General features: G+C 55.7%; 2 protein-coding genes and 1 long non-coding RNA gene across 8 annotated transcripts in view; 1 reads left to right on the forward strand and 2 right to left on the reverse strand.

Moving 5' to 3' along the window:
* LPIN1 (lipin 1) overlaps positions 1-7,382 on the reverse strand; it is a 95,715-nt gene extending 88,333 nt beyond the window's left edge. The window contains exon 1 of one of the 3 annotated variants that reach the window (XM_045189603.3): positions 7,195-7,379. In XM_045189603.3, the coding sequence (XP_045045538.2) occupies positions 7,195-7,275 (81 nt within the window). In that variant the 5' untranslated portion in view covers positions 7,276-7,379. Of the gene's footprint in view, positions 1-7,194 lie in introns of all 3 variants that reach the window. The other 2 variants (XM_045189604.3, XM_071221580.1) reach the window with 2 other exon arrangements.
* A 2,404-nt stretch (positions 7,383-9,786) lies between these two features.
* On the forward strand, positions 9,787-11,906 carry LOC123478977 (uncharacterized). Its single transcript, XR_006654412.2, has 3 exons — positions 9,787-9,924; positions 10,719-10,946; positions 11,152-11,906. It is a non-coding gene; the product is annotated as an uncharacterized lncRNA (long non-coding RNA).
* A 2,845-nt stretch (positions 11,907-14,751) lies between these two features.
* Positions 14,752-20,705, reverse strand: part of GREB1 (growth regulating estrogen receptor binding 1) — a 102,657-nt gene continuing 96,703 nt past the window's right edge. For 2 of the 4 annotated variants that reach the window (XM_053925572.1, XM_053925571.1), the window contains exons 30-33: positions 20,142-20,277; positions 18,141-18,344; positions 17,571-17,709; positions 14,752-16,430 (exon numbers count right to left, since the gene is read on the reverse strand). In XM_053925572.1, coding sequence (XP_053781547.1) covers positions 16,267-16,430; positions 17,571-17,709; positions 18,141-18,344; positions 20,142-20,277 — 643 coding nt within the window. In that variant the 3' untranslated portion in view covers positions 14,752-16,266. Of the gene's footprint in view, positions 16,431-17,570; positions 17,710-18,140; positions 18,345-20,141; positions 20,278-20,705 lie in introns of those variants that run through there. The other 2 variants (XM_071221581.1, XR_011651270.1) reach the window with 2 other exon arrangements.

A 20,705-nucleotide genomic window follows, 5' to 3' on the forward strand; every position in this document is an offset into this window, starting at 1 on the left:
TGGATAGTAGGACTCCCACGGGGCCAGCATTGCGCAAGCAGAAGGACAGGACCCGCCCCAAGGCCCCTCCCACCCAGCACCGAGGATCTCAAACATCATTAAGCGGTTGTTTTTTCATTCGGAAAGTTCCAAAGGGCAGGACCCATGGAGAACAGTGTCTGTCCAGCTACTCTCCACCCCACCCCCACCACCACCCTACGCAGAGACATCGAGCCCCAGGATGGGTCGGAAGTGACCATGGTCCCTGCTAAGAACTAGATCTCTGCCCCCAGGTGTCAGGGCTAAACAGACACACGCAGGCTGGGAGCAGGGGTGCCCAGGAAAGTTAGGGTTCATTCCGGCAAATGCTCTGCAGGGAAAAGTACAAAGGCAGCGCTTGCAGCGGAGCGAGCGTGGTCTTTCAAAGCAGGAGGACTGTGCTGGGATTACGGTCCCCCGGCTGGCAGTCATGAGACCTCGGGCCGAGGAGGTCACCCGTCTAACGGGCCACACACTCGGTTCCCACCAGGACTGATGAGACAAGAAGAGGGAGGCCTCTCAGGGCCCCGGGCACAGAGAAAGCTCTCAGTAAACGGCAGAAACAGTAATACACCTGGACATTTATCATTTTTGAAAGTGCTTTAGATTACCCATAAACTGGGAATAACTCGAACGTTTACAAAATAACATTAAACAAGACATCCGCTCATTCTCTGTCCAGCTGGTGACCTCTCACCCACTGGGCATCTCTGATTGGAGAAGACTGAGGAACCCGATCCCGTCTTGCTTCACCATGAACTGTGAAGTGTCTGTCAGATGGCTATTAATAAACTCAGTTTCTGCCCAGGTCAGATCAGGGAAGTCCCCAGCTAGCCAAGTCCCCTTTTCCTTTATTTTGAACAACTTTGAAGTTCAAATCGCCTTGTCCTTAGAATAAGAGACTTCATTCCAGAATGCCAACAAAACTCACTTCCTGTTAGCTGAAATGTTTTGTATATTAATTTATTTTTCATTTGTCCTCCACTTGCATGGAGCCTCCGTGATGCCCATGGGGTGAGGCATCTCTCCTGCCCAAGGCTGCCTAGTCCTGGGTCACTGTGGGACAGCGCCCTCTGCGGGCATTTCCGAGCCAGGACACTGGGCCCAAATGACAGTAGTTAAAGGCTGGCTGCCCTTTTCTGGGGTGAACCGGGACAGGCAGGGCCTGCGGGAGTACCAGGGTATGGAAACAGGCCCGGCCTCCTAGCCGTGGCCAAGTAGAAAGGCTCGGTCCACCAGTCGGGGGCCCGGAGACTGTCCCTCTGTGTCGCTCCGAAAAGAATTCCCGCCTGTCATGCCCGAGTTGCGTGGCCTGCGGGAAGTTACCCCTGCAGGGGGTTAAAACCATGCTGTCTGTGGAGAGGGAAGAGGGGGCTGGCAAGAAGGTGGCTGACGTGGGAAAAGGAAAGCAGCCTTGAGAGGGGAGGACAGCAAGCTTGCCGTCTTTGCACCTTCCCAAGTCACCCCAGATCTATATAGGGAGGGGTCTGGGTATTTTCACTGGTAGCAAGCGCCCCGTGTCAGGGAGGGCAGGTGCTGAGAATCGTGGTCAGGCCACACCTGGGGTCACAGCGGGCTTGTGCATCTGGATGAACAGATTTCAGAAAGGTGCTCCTCCGCCCCACCCCCCCCCAGCCCCGCAACTTCCCAGCCAGCCTTGTCCAGAGCCCAGCCCGCAGGGTGGGCGGAGCACAGGCTGGATTTCAGCCCCAGGGCCCTGAGCCAGCCTTCTGTGCTGACCCTTCACAGCCTTCTACCACAGCACCCGAGCAGGCTGGCCCCCCACACCTCCTCCCCAGGAGTAACAGCGAACTTAGCTACCTTACAGTGGCACCCCGTGTTTGCTGTTGCACCCCCAGAGGCTCACACCTCAGGACTGCAGACAGCCCTACAGGAGGGGTGGCCCCGCTCTGAAGTCACCGCAGGCCTGCTCAGAGCCACCCATGAGCCCAGAACCAACCTCCCAGCTACTCAAATTCTCTGAGCTCCTCTATGGAATGTGAGTCTCCCCTCCGAGTGTCTCCTTCTCTTCATCCTAGTAGCAATAAACTCTTCAAAAGCTCAGAGGCAGGCCCCTCCTGTGTCCGCCTCGCTGTCCCTGCTGTGGGAGATGTCACTCTCTGAGTCCCAGGAATGGCAGCAGCCACATTCCCACAATGTCCGATGACATCCAGGTCCCTTCTCATCGCACACGTCCAGGGTAGCTTGTCTACACAGGGCCCCTGCCCCACACAGCCCCCAACATCCAGCCCGACCCCTGCGGACAACTCCGTGTCCACTGCTCGGGGCTGACTCCTCTTCTCTCTGTCCTCACATCCCGTCCGTTACTAGCTCTATCTTCGGAACATCTCCAGAAACTTCTCCCGCCTCCATGCACCCACCACGGTCCCAACCACCTTCCCCTCCCACTGGGAGGGTTGCAACAGGCTCCATACTGGTCCCATTGTCTCTACCCTGTCACCCAGGGCCCAGGAGACTGGTCCCCAAAATGTGCACCTTCTAAGGCAGTGCCCGCCCCAAATGTCCCCTCAAATTCCTGTCTCCCTCAGGGTCAAGGCCAAGGCCCTGGGATGCTGGACCCTCCTTGCTCTTTGACATGGTCCTCTCACACCCTTGTTCCCTCAGCTCCAGCCACACTGGCCTCAAACCTGCCACAACAGGTCAGCCTCAGGGCCTGGACACCAACTACTGAGCTCTCTGCTTGCTCCCTCACTCCCTCAAACCTCGGCTCAAATGTCACCTTCTCCAGGAGGCCTGCCCTGACCTCTCCATTTTAAACAGCATCGTCCCCCCACACGGCACTCCCATAGTGCCAGCTCTACCCTGCACTGGTTTTACTTATTTATTTGCTCGTCCCACCCACCCCACTTGGAGCGCACGTGCCAGGCGGGTGGACCGGCTGGTCTGTGCTACTTGCTGCCCCACCTCCCGCTGCATAGCAGGAGCCTAAGGAATGCTGACTATCAGAATGTACACAGGAATGAAGAAACAATAGTCTTTCATTGTTTTTGTTTGGGGGAGCATGGGTGGTGACTGCCACAGGGTTGCCAACCCTTTTATCTTTTTTTTAAAAAGGGACTAAGGGTGGGAGGGACGAAAGAAGTGCCATCTGCTGTTATAATCACGTTATTGAAGAAAGAGGCCCCAGACTGCTCTAAAGGGGCAGTGCATTCTCTCGGAATTAGTAACGACCTTTCCGCAGAAAGTCGAGTGGGCGAAGTCTGGGTATACACCACACGACCCTGTCCTGTCTCTTTCCCACTGAGCATCGGTGACAAAGGGCACCAACACCAGGGCAACCCTCCAGCTCTAGTCACTGTGGTTCTTCCCGGGAGGGGAGGGGGAGGCGAGATGGTCACGTCCCCCTGGCGGGCCCTGTTCCAGCCCACGTGCAGTGCACCTCAGGCTCCTTCTGGCGGGGCTCCAGCCCCAGAAGTCGGCTCGGACCCAGGGCTCCAGCTCGGAACAGCCAGGGTCAGCAGGATGCCAGCCCGTGGGTCACAAACTTCACAGTTCGCATCGAATCTCAGGGCATTCATACCCACAGCTCCTTCTATTACATTCTCCATGCAGCTGCTAAGCGAAAAATAGTAAGACTCTCACAGATTCACCTGACTCACCCTCACCATAAGCTGGCAAAGCAGGTTTATCGGCCCCAATTGTATGGATGAGCTGAAGGCTGAGGGGGACTTGGAGGAAGGGGAAAGGGGAGCCGGCAGTGCAGGTACAGGCACACCTGCAGGGCAGCCCTGCCCCGTCTCTCTCGTCAGCAAAGCCCCTGATGATGAGAGTCTGCAGGAGGAAGTGAGCGCCTGTGACTTCACATCGAAGGCCAGTGCAGGCCTGTTCCTTTTGCCCCCCACTTCCCAGCCCCTCTTCCCATCACTCAGGCCCAGCTCCGGGCCCACCTGCCACAAAAGGCTGCCTCCTGCACTGCCTCACTCCGGTGGCTCTCAGATCCAACTCAGCCGATGATGGGGTCAGATGAAGATGACCCCAGAGTCCTACTCTGCATGCAGAGAAAGGGGTCTGGGATTGGGCATTTCCTCCTCACCGTGCTGAGACCCACAGTCCACATGGAAATGATCTGCTTTCTCTTCCCGGTCATATTTACAGGCAGTCTTTTCCTTCAGGCTTAGTGCTATTGCTAATACCAGCTACCACTTACTAAATACCTGTGAATACTCTATATTAGGTGTGGTAGCCCCGTTTTACAGGTGAGAAAGCTAAGTCTCCAGGAAAACAAACTGTGTGAGTGGCAAAACCGAGACTTGAGCCCAGACCTGAAGCTTCTGCCCCCCAACCCGCCCCGCCCTTACTCTAGGTCCTGTGTATTTGGCCCAGAGTGTCTGCTTTCTACCACACCTAGATGCCTGACCGAGACGAGTGTCACCATGCACGTCCCAGCTAAGGAGAAATAAAACCCCAAGTGGCCCGGGAACAAGATATGCAGACTGCGCTTGAGGGGAACAGCCTGTCCTCCTCCCAAAGCCAGTCCTCGCCCAGGCTGGCCGAGCCCTCAGCCTGGCAGGCCCACCCGCCATGGGCTCTGGGTGTGGAAACCCTGTTCCTCTCCACGCGGGACTCCAATGCCAGCATCTCAGAGACCCCTTCCCCGGCCCGGCCAGCTGGAATTCCTCCTGATCGATGACCCCATGAACTTGGCAGCTGGCTGGGGGCAGGCGTACCTGCTCACATTCTGCTTTGACCTCCCAGATGTGGGGACCAGGTGTCCCCCTCTCTGCACATCCCATGTGACTCTGCATGCACTCAGGGCCCGGAAGGCAAGCCCCACGGACTCTCAGAATGGCTGTGGCCGATGTCACAGGTGATTGATGATGGTAACATAACAGATGTCTCTGAGGGTGCCCAGGCTGCCAGTGGCCCGTTCCCCACCCCAGGACGAAAGCACCCATGATGGGTAAGCCACTTTTCCTCTTCCCAGAAGCAGCCAGCGCAGCCTGGGCTCCCAGCCTCAGCAGCTGCACCCTCCTCCTAGGCTCCACAGTACCATCAGTCCCTCTGGGCGTCTGCCTCCATGTCTTGCTTCATGTTCCCGTTCTGCTTTGCTGAAGACCCCTCTGGGCCAGGCCCTCCTTGTCCTCAGGTGCTAGGCCAGAGGCCGTGTCTCCCACTGGAGCGGCCAGCTGGGCTCCCAGTGTCCCCACCGTGCAGCCGCCCCTCAGCAGGGCAGGCCAGATTCTCCCAGGCACCAGCACACGTCAGAGCCAAGCCCAAGTTCCCAGGGCCCCGCGGACCCTGTGCCGGGTGGACATCCTGCAGGGGCCAGCACTATAGCTCCAGAGTCCAGGGCCCACCTCCCAACGCCCCCTACCCCCGCCACGGAGGCCCACCTCCCCCAGGAAAGAAAGTCACAGTGTTCCATAGCAGCCCCCATCAGTAAGCACAAGGGCCACTGAAGGTTTTAAGCTGGGGCTTTAGAGTCAACCCCACGGGGCGCCGTGTGGGGCTGGATGAGTTATGGAACAAAGGGGCGAGGAGCTGGGCCTGAAGCCCTTCCTGCGGCCGCATTAGAACGAGCCTCCAGGGCGATGAGCGGAGTCCGTGTGCCCTGCGCCCAGACCCCATGCGCGCACGGAGGGATGACTGGAATCGTACCCTCTTACGCACACTCTGCTGCCCGTGCTAGATCCTCTAGAATCAGCACACTTCTATAATCGGGAAAAATAAGGAATCATCAAAAAATATGAGCCAAAAACAGGTGTTGCCAGAGCTTCCCTAGCTCACGGCATCTAGAGGTGGCCCAGGCTGACAGTACCAGGGCTGGGGGGCTTCCTGTCCCCCGTCCCATCAGCCCCCTGAGCTGCTGGGGGCAAGTCCTGCCTTCCTAGCCTCAGCTTCCTCAGCTGTCAAATGGGGATGACAGTGTCGCCCGGGTTGTAGGAGAGAGATACTACCTGCACTGAGGCCCAGGCGTCGGGACTGGGAGACCATTGGTCACTATAGTGGGTGTGGGGGGCTTTGTGGGAGTCCCACGCTGCCCCTGGAGGGGAGGTACGTGCACTTCTTGGCCAGCACGGGGCTCCTGTGTATCGGGCATTTCCGGGAATGGAAGCAAGGCCCAACCCTGGGAAACCCACTCACCACACAACCAGCCTCTTTGATCAGAGGATGGGGCGGGCTGGCCTCACAGCACTGCCGGGGTGGCAGGGCAGGGGGTCCCAACCCTGTCCTCAGCCTGCAGAGGCAGGGCCATGGATCAGCCCCAGGGGACTTCTGCAAGCATCCGTCCACCCAGCAGCACTCACTTGAAGGGCCCGGAGGAGGAAGCAGCATCTGGATCCCCCTTCTTGTGTGGGTCTCCCAACTGCACCTCAGCATGAGCAAGCTGCCCTGAGAATGAACCTGGCTGGATTAACAGGTGACCATCAGCCAGGAGGCTCAGTCTGCCCTACACACGCCACGCCCCTCACTCCATTGCCCTGGGAGGCAGAAAGCCCCCGGCTCTCTCTGCTGCCGGACACACACCCCTCCAAACCCTGGAGTGCCAGCCCAGCCAGCCGTCTGCACACCGGGGCCAGAGGCGGAGGGTCACGGCTCACCCGGACACTGGATAGTGTCTGTGGACACTATCAAACCCCTGGCCTGTGGAAGGGACAGCCAGCCCCGAGCTCCAGCCCAGGTCCTAGTCTCAGGACCACTCCCACTGGGTGTGAGCTCAACAGCCTTCTCTCCTGCTTGGGGGCTTTCAGGGAAAATAACCACTTACAAACAACCTCCCCTTCCCACCCCACCAAAAAGCCCTGGCAGCTAGGACGAGGTCTAAACAGGCAGGAGTCCAGTGGAGCCCACAGCACACACGTCACACTCTGAGACGTGGGGTCCCATGACCGCACGGCAGGGGGGCCCTCCCCACCGCCCGCCCCTCCCTCCCAGGCAGCGCAAGGCCCCAGCACAAGGCCTGGAGCAGGAAGCCCTCAAAACACCCTGTGTCCCTATTCAAAGCAAAGAGAAAAAAGGCCTTAATTCTTGAATAAGTTCTAAAACCTCTATAAATTCAGCCTCCATAACAGGAGCCCCTGGGGAGCAGCTGGTCCCACCACTTATTTGGTAAAACGTGAACACACGAATCCTAACTGGCACCCTCTCAGCACAGAGGATCCCACGGGTCCCCTCGGTGCTACTCGGCCAGGGACGGTCACGCACGGCCCTTACCCATGACCAAGGTGAATCCAGGTGGCTCTTGTCCTTTGAGGGCTCCCAGGTGGAGCCACAGGTGTGGTTCTGCTCCTCCATGACCCCGCCCTCGGGATGCTGGCCACCTCCTCACAACCACCACCAAGCCCTGGGAGAAAAATGTCGCCAGTGGCTCCCTTCATGCCCTCAGGAGCAGGGAGGCTGGGCCCGGGACACTGAACCCCGGCAGGTGGCTTCCCCAGGAGCTTGGCCAAGTCACAAGGCTCAGATAGAGAGCAGAGTGTTGAATTGCAAATCTTCTCCCACCTGGGGACTGGCTGACAACTGGAGCCGCCTCCCGTCCTAAAGGCCGTAGGGCCCCACAGGTGCCAGGTGCAATGGCCTTGGTGAGAGGGGCCGGGCTGGGGGCATGACCCCTGCTGTCCAGCAGCCAGCACTTTCTTCACTCTCTCCTCCCCGGCTCTCTGAAACTCAGAGACTGACCAACTTCCCCAAGGCCACACAGCTCCAAAGGACAGAGCTGGGATTCGGACCAGAGGGGACGTCACAGGAGGAGATGTGGGGAGAGACCGCCTCATGCACTGGGGGCAGGAAGCCCCACCACAGGCTGTACACATAGTCTGCAAACACTTTGGGGAATCCTTTCTCTCTGTTCCTCTGCGTGGCCTCCACAGCCCTCAGGAGGTCAGAACAGCTGGGGTCACTGGGTCACCATCGTCACCTCCATCACACTCAGCAGCACCAGCCATCACAACAGCTCCCTGGTTTTGAATACCTTCCACACACCAGGAGCTAAGCAGTTAAGCCGAATGCTGGCACATAACTTGCAGAGCAACCCTATAAATAAGGTCACGGGTTGAAAATAGGAGCTTGAAGAATGGGCCCTGGGTCCCGAAGCAGGAAGTGGCACCACAGGGCCAGGCCGACTTGAGAAGCAGAGCTGGCCAGCCAGCTCCGACCCTGCCAGGAGCCCGGGATGCCTGGTGATGAGCCTGTTGGAGGGACCTGCCGCTGGGTGGGAGCGACGCCCATAACCAGGATGGCGTCTGACGAGGCCGAGGGCAGAAGGCATGCCGCAAGAGTGGGTGGCAGAGGCTTCAATCTGGTGTGACAGGGACAGAGTAGGGGACACTTTGTCATCTCACCCAGAGAGAGGAAGGGTGAAGGTGCTTTAGAACACTGGCATCTGAGCATGTGGGCGGGGAAGCCGAGGCCCGGGAAAGGAAGAAGGGTCAGAGAGAGGACAGCGGGAGGCCAATGTGCAGCCAGCCGAGCGAGTGCTAAGTCAGCTCTGTGACAGCTCTCTCCACTGAGACCTGCCCCCCCACTCGAGTCCCTGCAACCTGTGACTCCCTGACTGCCTCCAGGAGTCTTCCAACTCTACGCCCTTTCTCCAAATCCCTCCCCAGCCAGGTCTCTGGTTTCACTACAGCCAGTGCCTCCTTCCTCCAGAGGCCTGGCCTCCCCAGATTCCCACCCCCCTGCCCTGGGCTGCGGTGAGAGAGAAGCACTCAAGCGCAGGAAGGTGTCCATGTCGAACTGCCCTCCCATTATAAGTTCAGGGGTCAGCGGCTTCCCTGGGGCTGCACCTGGGAAGGGGCAGGGAGGGGCTTGGTCCCAGGCCTCCATTCCCAGGTCACTATGCCAGGGTCCTGGCCACACAGGTGTCCCCGCCTTCCCCACCCTGGAAGAGCATAGAGTGCACTGGGGAGGGACCACTGTGCACAGCCTCACACTGGATGCCCCAGCCCACCCCTGGCGTAGTTCCCACAGTTTCAACACACCAAATGTCCAGAGGTGGCAGAGGAAGAGAACCACCCTTTCAGACACTTCTGCTGAGCTGGGTCACTGCCACCACTCGCTATTTTTACTTCATCCTGTCGACATATTTTAAGAGTCTCCCGACCAGCTGGTGATAAGACGGTGAGTGGTTACACCTGGCCCTGTTCAGCACGTACAGGGGCGCAGCCGGGGCACAGGGTGGTGGGCCTGACCGCGGCAGCCCCCGTGTCGCTGCTGCCATTCGGAAGGCACAGGCATGTGCCGCCCCTGATCAGGAGGAGAAGGGACACGGTGCCCGGGGCTCCTGGCCCTGGGGGAGGTTTCCCAGGCCTGACGGTAGCATGTGCTGGAGACGGGATGGCCTGGCTGGCAGGCGCCCTGCTGCTATGCGGGGCTGCTGAGAGCCAGCACTGGTCTGGCTGGTACACCTCGCCACAGAGGTGGCCGATGACAGGGCTCCGAGCAGCTCTGCATGACGGTTAAGTCTCAGGCTCTGAGACACGCAGATCTGGGCTCTCGTCTGACTCTGACCTTTAGAAGCTGTTCTGACTCGGGCAGGTCACTCTGCCTCGAAGAGCCCTCGTTTCCTTATCTGGCAGACACAGGGATAAAAATAGAGGCGCTCTCTCAGAGGGTTGTCGTGGCGATACTTGAGGCCGTGCACCAAGAGTCCTTGACGCAAAGCCTGGCGTGTACTAGACCTTCACAAAGCGGTAGCAGCTACGGAACCTCACAATACTGTGGGGTAGGCTTTAACAGCTCCATTTCACAGACAGAGAAACTGAGCCTGTTTTACTTTGGATTTCCACCCGCTGCAGACTCTCCAAGTTTTCCTACAGCAGAGCTCCTGAGGACACGGCCGGGACCACGTGGAACTTCCCAGGAAACACTGCTGTGTGTTGCGGCTGCGAGGGACCCACGGATGTCCCTTCCCCCGGGCCTGCCAGTGTGGTCCGGGGATCACCGGTGAATGCCCAAGAACACTTCGGGTTTGCCCTTTCTAAACCCTAGTCCGTGCTGTGATCTCTCCCCAGAATGCCTCCATCGCCCTCCTCTCTTTCTTTTCAAATTGCCCACTTTCTAGGCCCAGGTCAAACCTCTGTCTTCCTCGAAGCCTTCCCTGGTCTGTCCACCCCACAATGACCTTCCCATCCTTTGACCTTTCAGGGAAAGGATGAGGTAGGGACTGACATTTCTGAGTTTGCTCCATGTGCCAAGGGTTTGTCTTACACCTGTCCTCTCTAATTCTCAAGGTGAGGCGTTATCATTTCCCGGAAGAGGACTTGAGCTCGGGGAGGTTCACCTGGCCAGGAGGAGGTGGGGCTCAGAGCCCTCACTGTTCCCACATATACACAACCTCCCCACTGTCAACATCCCCTCCTGGGTGGTCCATTTGTTACAGCAGACGGACCTGCACCAACATATCATGATGCCTGAGGCCCGTCGTTCACCACCAGGTTGAGGTTCACTCCTGGTGCTTGTTCTGTGGTCTTGACAACAGTGTAGTGACACGTGTCCGTCACTGGAGCATCATGCAGAGCAATTTCATGGCCCTACAAGTGCTCTGTGCTCACCTGGTCCCCTATCCAGCCTTCCACGTGGTCTCATGGCTTGATAGTCATTTCTGTGCAGCACCGACCAGCGCTCCATTGTCTGCAGGGACCACGGCTTATTTACCCAGGCACCTGCTGAAGGGCATCTTCGCTGCTTCCAAGCTGTGGCGATTGCGACTAAATCTGCTACCCCCCATTTGTGTGCAGGTTCTCATGTGGACACGGGTCTTCGTCTCTTTTGGGTAAATACCAAGGACTGCGATTGCTGGGTTCGGTAATAAGAGTATGTTTGGTTTCGTAAGAAACCGCAAACTGTGTTCCAAAGCGGCTGGACCACGCTCCATCCCCAGCAGCCATGAGCGAGCGTCCCTGCTGCTCTGCAGTGGCAGCAGCCTGTGGCGGTGTCAGCGATTCGGGTTTTGGTCATTCTAACAGGTGTGTATCGATATCTCACTGCTGTTTTAATTTGCATTTCCCTGGTGACATATAATAAGGAGCATCTTCTAATATGTTTGTTTGCCATCTGTGTATCTTCTTTGGTTAAGTGTCTATTAAGGTCTTTTAAATTCGATTGTTGGTTTTCCTCCTGTTGAGCTTTCAGAGTTGTGGGTATATTTTGGATAACCGCCCTCTATCACAGACAGGTCAGCCAAGGTCCCAGGAGAGAGCAGAGGGGACACCTCCCACGGCTCCGTGAGAATGACACCCTCCAAGGACGGGGAGAGTGTGAAGCCATGAGGATGCAGCAGCGACAAAGGACTTCCTTGAGGACCTCATGCAGCACTGAAACAGCCCTCACTGAGAAGAATAACAGCTGCAAAGTGTTGACGTGCTGGCAAGTCCTTGGCCAGCTGTGTCTTGGACAGTGCACAGCAGGGCAGCCCACGGCACATGCTGTGCTGCCAGTCCCAGGCTTTCGTACAGATTCACTCATTTATCCTTCGTAAAGACTCTGCAATGTAGATAATATTTTTTTCATGCAGAAATGGGTCGAGAGAGGTTTGAAAACCTTGCCCAAGGTCACACAGCCAGTAAGTGGTGGTGTTCAGCCCAACTCATGTCTTTCAGGTCCCAAAGGAAGCCACCTTCCAGCCAGCACATGCTTCCCTGGGTGGAACTGAACTGAGCAATTTGAACGCGGACACAGGCTTGCACTCTTGGTCCCGCATTTGCTCAGGGGCATGCTTAGGCAGGGGTGGGAGGCTCTCGTTCTGAAGTTCTCAGAGAGGAGGTGGCGCTTGCCAACTGGGGGCTCACCCAGTCTCCAGGCACTGAGAGAGAGTGTGTAGGCTGTGAAAGGGGGTTGGAGACCAGCAGCCTGCAGACCCCTTCACCCCCAGCCCAGCCAAGCGCGGAACCAAGGTGCCCTTCCCCAGGCTGTGTTCACACACCTTGGCGCTGGGAGCAATGCGCTGTCCACGCCTGTGGTGCTGAAGGCAGGGGCATAGCCCCAGGGCGCCTGTGCTACTGCGTCATGCTCAGCCTGGCTCATTCCACCCTGCCGCTGCCACCGGAGCTGCAGGAGCTGCCACCGCCACCACCGGTCGGCGTGCCCGTGGACCTCTAGAACTTCATGTGGTTCCACTCCCTCTGGGGCTTGGGAGACCTGGAATCCCATGCCTAATACTTTGTGCCTGAGCTGCACTGAGCTCTGCCTGGCCCTGTGCCCATCCTGCATGCCAGCCACCTGCGGACGTCCCGCAGAACCCACACCCTGCTGTCGCTCATCTGTGCTCCTGGCCCTCCCTGTGGCCATCACCGTGGGGCAGAAGCGGGAGGTGAGAGCTGTGGATGGGAAGCCAGAGCCTGCCTCATGCATGCACCCCAAGCTGGTGACTCATAATTGCTCCACATTTTCACCCAGATAAGGGGTAGGAGGGACCAGACCACCTACATTTTCACCTCTAATACTCAGGACCACCCAGAAAATTGGGTCTCCTTGCCACACTTCACAGCCAATGTGTAACATGAAGTCTGGAATTTAAAACGAACTCTGAAAGTCGATACTCTCCCCGGCTTGCAGCAGGGCTGGGTATAAGAACTGCCTGGGGAGCTTGTAAAGACAGATTTCCTAACCCACCCCAGGCTTCCACTCTTTCATTATCAGCAAAACTAGTCACCTTTAGCCCCAGGACCTGCTGGACAGCACCACCAGGGTGATGGGATTTTGTGCAGATAAAAAAGAGAGGCCTGCACATTCAACATTAAGGAAAATTTCAGGAGAAATATACATACCAACTGCAACCTTAACAAGAACATGGGAAAACACAAAAGTTAAACCCAGTAAGAAAGCATTCCATTTGCTTCAGAATTGCTAACCATGGTCCCTGGAAAGAGAATTACTGAGAACCAGCTAGTAAGAAACCTTTATTTTTTTATATCAACTTCCTATATGGGACATGTTTGCTGGTTGTTAAATTCCTAACCCAAATCTGGACCTGACAATAAGACTAAAAACAAAAACAAAAACCCCAAACCCACCAGCGGCAGAACAGTAACCACAGGAGCAGAACTGGTCACGCGGAGACTCCAGCCGCAGTCAGAACAGTGCGAGATGCTGCTCCCAGCATCACATCAGGTGGACAGATCCCGACCTCAGACCTCAGCGGTCCGTTCCGACCGAGTACCACCTGCCCCCACGTTGGCCTGAGCACATCGGGGCCACAGAGCAGCATGGGACCCTCTCCTACCTCCCGGCAGCCCACAAGGGCTCTGCGCGGCGGCAGACTTATCTGGGGTGGTCAGTGCACCGCCACACCCCGACGCGGCCCTGCTGGAGAACCTGCACCTGCGTGCTCAGAACGCCTGGGAGCAGATTCCCACCGCGGCCCGCGGCCCGGTGGCATCTGGGCGGGCCTATTCTGGAGCTTGGGTTTGGGAGGAAAGTGTCAAGCAAGGTACGTGTTAAAAATATACTGTTTGCAGAGCTGACGTGGTGCGGGCTAACCAACACGATGAAAACTGAAACGTGCTGGAGGCACGCTTTTGACCTTGTACGCAGGAATTCTTCCAGTGGGACAGCTCTGCTCACCAAGCGGTGCGTTAAAAACATCAACCTGGACACAGAGTCTGTGTCACCGCAACCAACCAACCAAACTCAGGCTGAGGCTACGCACACTTCGGTCCACCTTTCGTTTTAGTGTTTTATCAGTGAGTTGATTCACCGTCTATATTAACCAGGTTTTTAACCAATAAAATTACAGTTTCTGAAAGAACAAAAGCTATAGTGCTTTTCCAGAAGTATTTTAAACCTCCAAAGATTAATTACTAACTTTAAACATATTTTTACCTTCGACTTGTCTCGACTGGTACCAAGGTTACAATTTGGTGGTAAGTATGCCATTGTCGATAAAAACCTGCTTGGCTCCGCAGCAAACTAAAATGACCGTCCTGAGTGGTGTTTTGTTTTTCTCTCGGTGTTGATTTGTGAATACACAGTAAGATGAAAAACAGCATGGCCGATAACTCCTTAAAAGGGTGCAGCACCTAATTCAGATACTTTGGACTGATTTTAAAGTGCTATTACAATGTTCAGTTTAAAAAAAAAAAAAAGTTGGCCAAAGGAAAGGAACTCAGGAGGAAAAACCCAAGACATACATATTTTGAATTTTAAAAATGAAACGTTTAAAAAACAAGTTAGATAAGCCTATTCTTTAAAAGTCAAGAAACATTAAATACACGGCTTGTAGTGGAAAACAGCGGTCCCTTACCCGCTTAAGACTTCCATTCTCTAGTCTAGACGCAGCGACCCCCCTCTCTTAACTCTGCCACTCTCTGCCCAGGTCCGCAGGGTACAAGGAGCGCGGCAGGAAGACTGGGGAGGAACCCAAGGGCCTCGATGCATCAACTACTTCCTATTTAATCAGCCTAACAAAAGCCCAGGCTCCCCTCCAGCTTCCCAGTCCTGGAAAAGCGCAGAGCACCCGAAAGCCACCTTCCTGTGTGGCAGGCTCCCTCACGCACGTGCAGCTGCGGTTCCCGCCATTTCCAATTCTTTCTCTCTCACAGTGGTTCTTCCACGTGTTAACAGGCCCCGACTTGTAAGGATTTATTATTTCCTTTCCCAAACTGTCTTTCCTATCATGTCACCACATTTTGAAGCAGGTAGCCCTGGAAATCACTGGCCACACGACTTCCTCTCAAAATGATGTAATTAACACCCACCAACGAAACAGTAAATGCATTATAAGTTTTATTTATAATGCTGGAACAAACAAGAATATTAGTATGTTTTTTTTAAGTTAACTAATAAAAATGGAGAGAATAGCACAAAGCTGCCTATTTACAAAAGACAAATATGACGAAAGGTGAGTTTTTATTCCTAAAGAGGAATAATGACATGTACAAAGTGATGATTTTATAAACATTGACCTAAATCTTCCTTCTTAGGGGAGAAAAGATTGACATTAATTCTTTGGCGTCATCTTTTAAAATAGTTTCTTCTTGAACTATTATCCATGAGAGTGCTTATAAATGACTAAGAGGGAGACATAAAAACGCATTCTGAGATTCATTTTGGGGGGCTGTTAAACTTGTCCTTCCGTTACAAGCAGTGCTGTGAGGGATGATGGACCCAGGAGCCCACGATCCAGCGGTTTGACTCGTCTCGGTCCCTTTCCAGCTGTCACCTCGGTGAGGTGCACTCTCTGCATCTTTCCAATGGGAGAGAGAGTCCGCCCACACCAGCTGGCTGCGGGAAGGACTGTCAGGATCCTGGCTGTGCACGCGGCCGATGCCTGCCTGTAGGTGGCGCTCTACAAGGCTGGTTTACAACACTTTCTGGGGGGCAAGCACAAGTGTTTGTAGCGTGGAACATCCCTGCTGCTGCCTCTGCTCTGTCCCCTCCCTTCCTCTCCAGTCAGGGACCAAGCAGTCGTAAGAAAAGGCAAGCTCTTTAAGGAACTGAAAACTGAGCTTCAGTAAACTATGGTCAGAAGTCTAGTTCTTACCAAGTTGTTTCGGTACCACTTTGACAGTTCTCATTGTTTATTTGTCTCAAGTAAGCTATTTGGTCCTCTCTCCTTTGTAAGGCAAATTCTGTTTCTTAAGGTCAAACTCCTGTAACGAAATAGCCTTCCTGAAACCTTTTAGTTTTATAGAGTTTCTTTTCACGTTTGCCTTTCTAAGAGGTAGGGTATTTACCCTATGCTATTTTAATAGAATTGCATTTGCTCTCAAGTAAAACAATTTGTTTTACTTTATTAAAGTTGACAACTTTGGGCTAGCTTTTTAAAAAGCAAACTTTTGGCAATTACATAATTCTTATGCAGTGACCCACTTAAGCTTTTTTTTTTCCTTTTCTCCAGCCTTTACAGTTGAAATGTTCTTCTGAACATTGTTGTAGAGAGGAAAACCTACAGAAATCAAACGATACCCATCAGCTGAAAACACTGGCACCTTTATAAAATAATCCATGAGATCTAGAACTGAGAGGAAAGTCAGGTTTGTCTGTGGAAGCATAGGGATGACATGACTCTGCTCTTGGTAAAATGGACTCTAACCCAGCCCAGGGCAGTGCGGCTGGCCCAGAGCCCAGGAGGCTGGGGCTGACTTCCTGCTCGCCACCCACCGACTCTCCTCACTCGCAGTGAGTCTCCATCCTCCCTGGGCCTCGGTCCCCCGGCTTGCACAGGACCATCTCTGGGGCCTGTTTCAGTTGCAACACCCCACACCTCTAATTCTTCCTTGAGCCCCAACAGCACGAGGTTCTGAAGGCTCTACTCTTCTCGAAAACCTGCCGGGGTGTCCCCATCCCTCAGATGTGCCGCCCCGTCAGAAAAAAGAGCGGCCGGTCTTCCTTGGCGTTGGCGGTCTGGAATTCGTCACGCAGTCGGAACTGCCACTGGTCCTCCAGCTCCAGGCGGACCACGGTCTGGCGGAGTGAGTTCCGGTCCTGACAGATCACGCACAAGGTCGCACCTGCACGGACAACGGCAGAGGCGTGTGAAGGAAACAGGTGAGTTTATCCCACTGAAGCCTACTGCCTGGATTCTGCTCGCAAAGAAGAACGATGCTGCTGCTGGGAAGGGAAGGACCAGAGGTCCCAGTGACCTCTTACGTCCTTTGGAATGCTCCATCATCTGAGCCAGACAGACACTGGGAGGTAACTGGCAGGCCTGGCAGCTGAGATAACAGGGAGGCACAAGACACACTGAGAAGTGAGGGGACAGAGAAGGGGAACTGGAAACAGACCTGGGCAGATCACAAACCAAGCTTTCTCAGCAGCAGCCCTGGTGTGAACCAGCCACCCAGCCACCTCCAGGCCCAATCCTCCTTCTCCCACCCAAGGCCACCGCCCTTCCAGACTGATGCAGCTCCCACCCCTCCCCAGATGCCCAACCAGGTGACTGCTCCCTCCTCTTGAATGCTGGCATAAACAAGACGTCATTCCTGTCCACTCACTCGTTCATTCTGTCGGTCAGTCTCTCTACTACCGACCTACCTTCCTGCCTACGTGTCCTCCCCTCCCATTAGACAAAATGCCTCCCCAGGGCAGAGAGTGTAGTAGACGCCTCTCACTATCGCCCAAGGCCTTGGGCTGCCCAGGGAACACCTGCTAGACCAGAAGGTCAGAGGGAAGGCCAACCAAGGAAACGTGCACATCGGTCAGGGACCCCAGTTGGACGGAAAAGTTTCTTTAAGTCATGGAGAATGAATGTTTGTCACTCTGAACCTCTTTAGCAAGAAAGCAACTATAGAAGGAGAAAGATTAAAGCCCAGAAGTGTGGAGAACCCCAAGACCAGGGTGAACTCATCTAGCAGGAGGAAGAAGCACCTGGGGGGAACTGGGTGCTGACGTTACACGTTTGGGCTAGAAAGGAACACAAAGCTGCCTAAAAAGAAAGGGATGTCTCATCTCTACCAGACAGGTTAGGGGGAAAGGGAGTTGCCCTGGAATCCCATCCCCAACTTCCGGTACTTTCCTGGTGGTTATGTTCACTCTGAGCCTCAGTTTACCCACTGGTAAATGAGGACGACGACCAGAGGTCACCTCCTCAGACACGCCAGCTGATGACAAGCATTCAAGTCAAGGTCCAGGGTGAGAGTATGGGAAGTCACCTTTCAGGAAATGAAACTTCTTCAAGAAGCTCGCTCCCACGAAGGAGTCGCAGAGGTAGAGCAGAAGTCCGCTGAACCTGAAGTCGGAGCAGCTGATATTTAAGGAGTGGGGCCTGGAGCTCACGTAGCACACAGAAATCTGGAAAAAGGGGGAGACAAGGAAAAAAACATCACTTTCTGTGAAATATTTAGCAACCCCATGCTAGGGCTCGGCATCTAAAACCCTAATTGCTTGGTCCAGCTCAAGGGCTTGGGGGGCCAGAAACATTATTTTTCTGTTACTTCTAAATGTATATCCTAAAAATCAGTTCCAAAAGATTGCCTGAGATTTATCTATTCGTTAACTCATTCGAGAATCAGAAACGCTTTGGCATGAAAACGGGGGTTGATTCCTAACTTCCTATGTCGCAGCAAAGCGCCTGCACTCTCTCGGCCTTCATTTTATCAGTGGTAACGGGGGTCAGTACCTGAGACGAAGCCATTTGGTGGCACCTCCAAGTCCGAGTCTTGTGCCTTTCTTTGAGGCACTTCTCGGGTTTAGGGCTCCATGGGGCCCCACCTGGAGATTACCTGAGGTCCCAGGTTCAGGTAGCAGTCGACCGAGAGCACGGGGTGGCCGTAGTTCTGGAGGGACAGCGGGAAGAAGCGGCGGCTGTGGTGCTGCAGGAACTTCTCCAGCAGCAGCTGTGCGGGGGCCGCCAGGAGCGTGTGCTTGCTGTCCGGGGCGCAGATGTACTGCGCGGGCACCACGGCCACAGGGCTGTCGGGCGCCTGCTGGGGGAGGATGGGCGTCAGCCACTCCCAGCCACCCCGAGCTGAGACACCCCTCCCAAGGTGCCCGGGCCACTTGGAGCCCAGGCTGGGCAACTGCATCTCTGGGCAGTGCTGTGAGCGTGGGACACCTGCTTCCACAGTGAGGTTCTCCGTTAAGAACAACTGGGCTTGACCAAAGGGGAACACATGAGAACCGATCAGTGTGATCAGTAAAAGTTGCAGACATCAATCTTCCCATGTAGAAAGTTGGCTTCCCCAAATCCCGGGGTGAAACCTCAGGGCATGGCCGGCCTCCTGCCCCCCAGGTCCCACCCACCCCCACTGCCCCTCATCGAGCTCACAGCCTCTTCCTCCATCATCGCCAACACATTTCCCCACCCGAGAGACCGTGGACATGAGGAGAACCCATCACATCCTCTGTGGGACACCCTTCCATGATTTGCCTCCTTGACTCCTAGAGAGAAGCCTCGCAAGTTCCCACGGCCGACAAGGTCCTGCCTACTTCCCCAGCTCACCCTCTTCCCCACCACTCTCCCTGCCACCCCTGCCACCTCCTCCATGCCGCCCTCCTTGCTGCTAGCCCTATCACTCCCCAGGGTGACCCCATGCCTGGACACAGCGCTCTTCCTCATCCCTCCAGGCCTCCGCCTTAATGTCACTTCCTCAGGGACAACCATGCAGACCCCCCACCTCCACTGTCGGCGAGGTTAGGTCTCCCTGTGACACCCCCCCCTTGGGGTGCTTATCACGTGGCACTGCGCCACGCCTGGCCGTCACTAGCTGTCCTCTAAATGTGCAATTGCATGATTAAATCTACAGGAAAAAACAAGATGATGCTCAAAATAGGGATAGATAAAATACCAAAGAGTTAAAAAATGATACTGAGGGAACTAAAAGAAAAATTAGTTTTCAAAGCACACTGGGCTTTTCGGTAGGAGGACTTCACATGGTAAAGGTCTGCAATCCCCCCAAACTAAACTAAGTCCACCACAGGTGCAGGGAGAAGCTCCACAGTTGGGGCGGGGAGGACCTTAAATGATTCCAGGTTCCCCTGGAAGTACAGAGCTTTTGTTCAAGTGTCCTGCTAGTCGGTGAGAGGTGTGAGGGGGACCTTCCGCCCCGCCAGTCAGGGAAGGGGAGAGGAGGGAACTGGGGTGTGAACCCAGACAGGGCCCAGGTCAGGGAGGGAGGCCACAGAGGAGTTACAGGGACAGGAAAGACAGAGGCTGGAAGAGGCGGCTGGAGTGTGAGCTGGCTGATGTCATCAGGGCATGATTCGAGGCAGACAGAGGTGAAAAGCAGAGAATGGGGCTCTGGCCCATGGACAGGAGAGACCTTCGGGCGGGATGTGCCATGACTCCGCACGACAGCTCCCCAGGCCCACCCAGGTGCACAGGCATGACTGGACCCTGTCTCCCCCGACCCAGGGCTGGCCCAAGGACAACAGTGTGGCTACCAAGCCAGCCTGTCAGGGCCACTCAGTGTTTGGCCAGGCCCTGCCCCGGGGGCCCAGAGAAGACCATGCACACACCGGCAGCCCGGAGCTCCCTCCAGCAGAGGCACTGCTGGAGACATGAGCAAGCGCCGGGTGCAGTGAGGCAGACGTGTGCGGGGAAGCTCCCGGGAGCGTTCAGGTGCGCAGGAGGGCACAGGAGGGCTGGTGTGGCTGCCTGGGCAGACGCGGCTGAAAGCCCTCACCGACACTACCCAACAATCGGGCCCACTCCCCACATGGCCTCCCCCCGGCTCCCGCCCTCAGTCTCTGCACCACGAGGGCCAGCCTGGCGGCCGACCCACCTTGGAGGTGATGTGGAAGGACCGGTGCCCGCCCACCGCAATCTGCTTCTTCATCACGCTGAAGCGGTTGAAGCGGCAGAGCAGCAGGCCGGCGCTGTGCACCCGCAGGTTGAAGTCCACATCGTCGCACAGGAACCTGCTCAGAGCCAGAGGGGACAGATCGGGCTGGATGCCGCTCACACCCCGCCGTGCCCCGAACCTGCGCCAGACACGGAGCGGGGAAGGCTCGCTCCTGCCCCACCGGCCTTCGCCTGGGGAGGCACAGAGGCAACGCAAACGAGGACAGGCTGTAATGCGCCAGCGCCGGGAAAGGCAGGGCATTCCCAAGGCGTCAGCTACAGGGCTGCGATCTGTTGGCCACCCAGGCTCGGTGTGAGGACGTTACAAACACCCTGCACCTATTTGTTAAGGAAGGAAAAGTAAACCTCGCAGGGTTAAAAACAAATAGCCACTTTTTACAGGAGGAAAACACAGCTCCCTGCCGAGCCCGGGGGTCAGAGCACCCAGGTGCCCGGCAGGTCGGTCGGGCTCCCAAACCAACACTCCCACACCAGCCACCTCAGG

This window comes from Desmodus rotundus, chromosome 5 (genome assembly GCF_022682495.2).
Source record: "Desmodus rotundus isolate HL8 chromosome 5, HLdesRot8A.1, whole genome shotgun sequence".
Taxonomy (NCBI): Eukaryota; Metazoa; Chordata; class Mammalia; order Chiroptera; family Phyllostomidae; genus Desmodus; species Desmodus rotundus.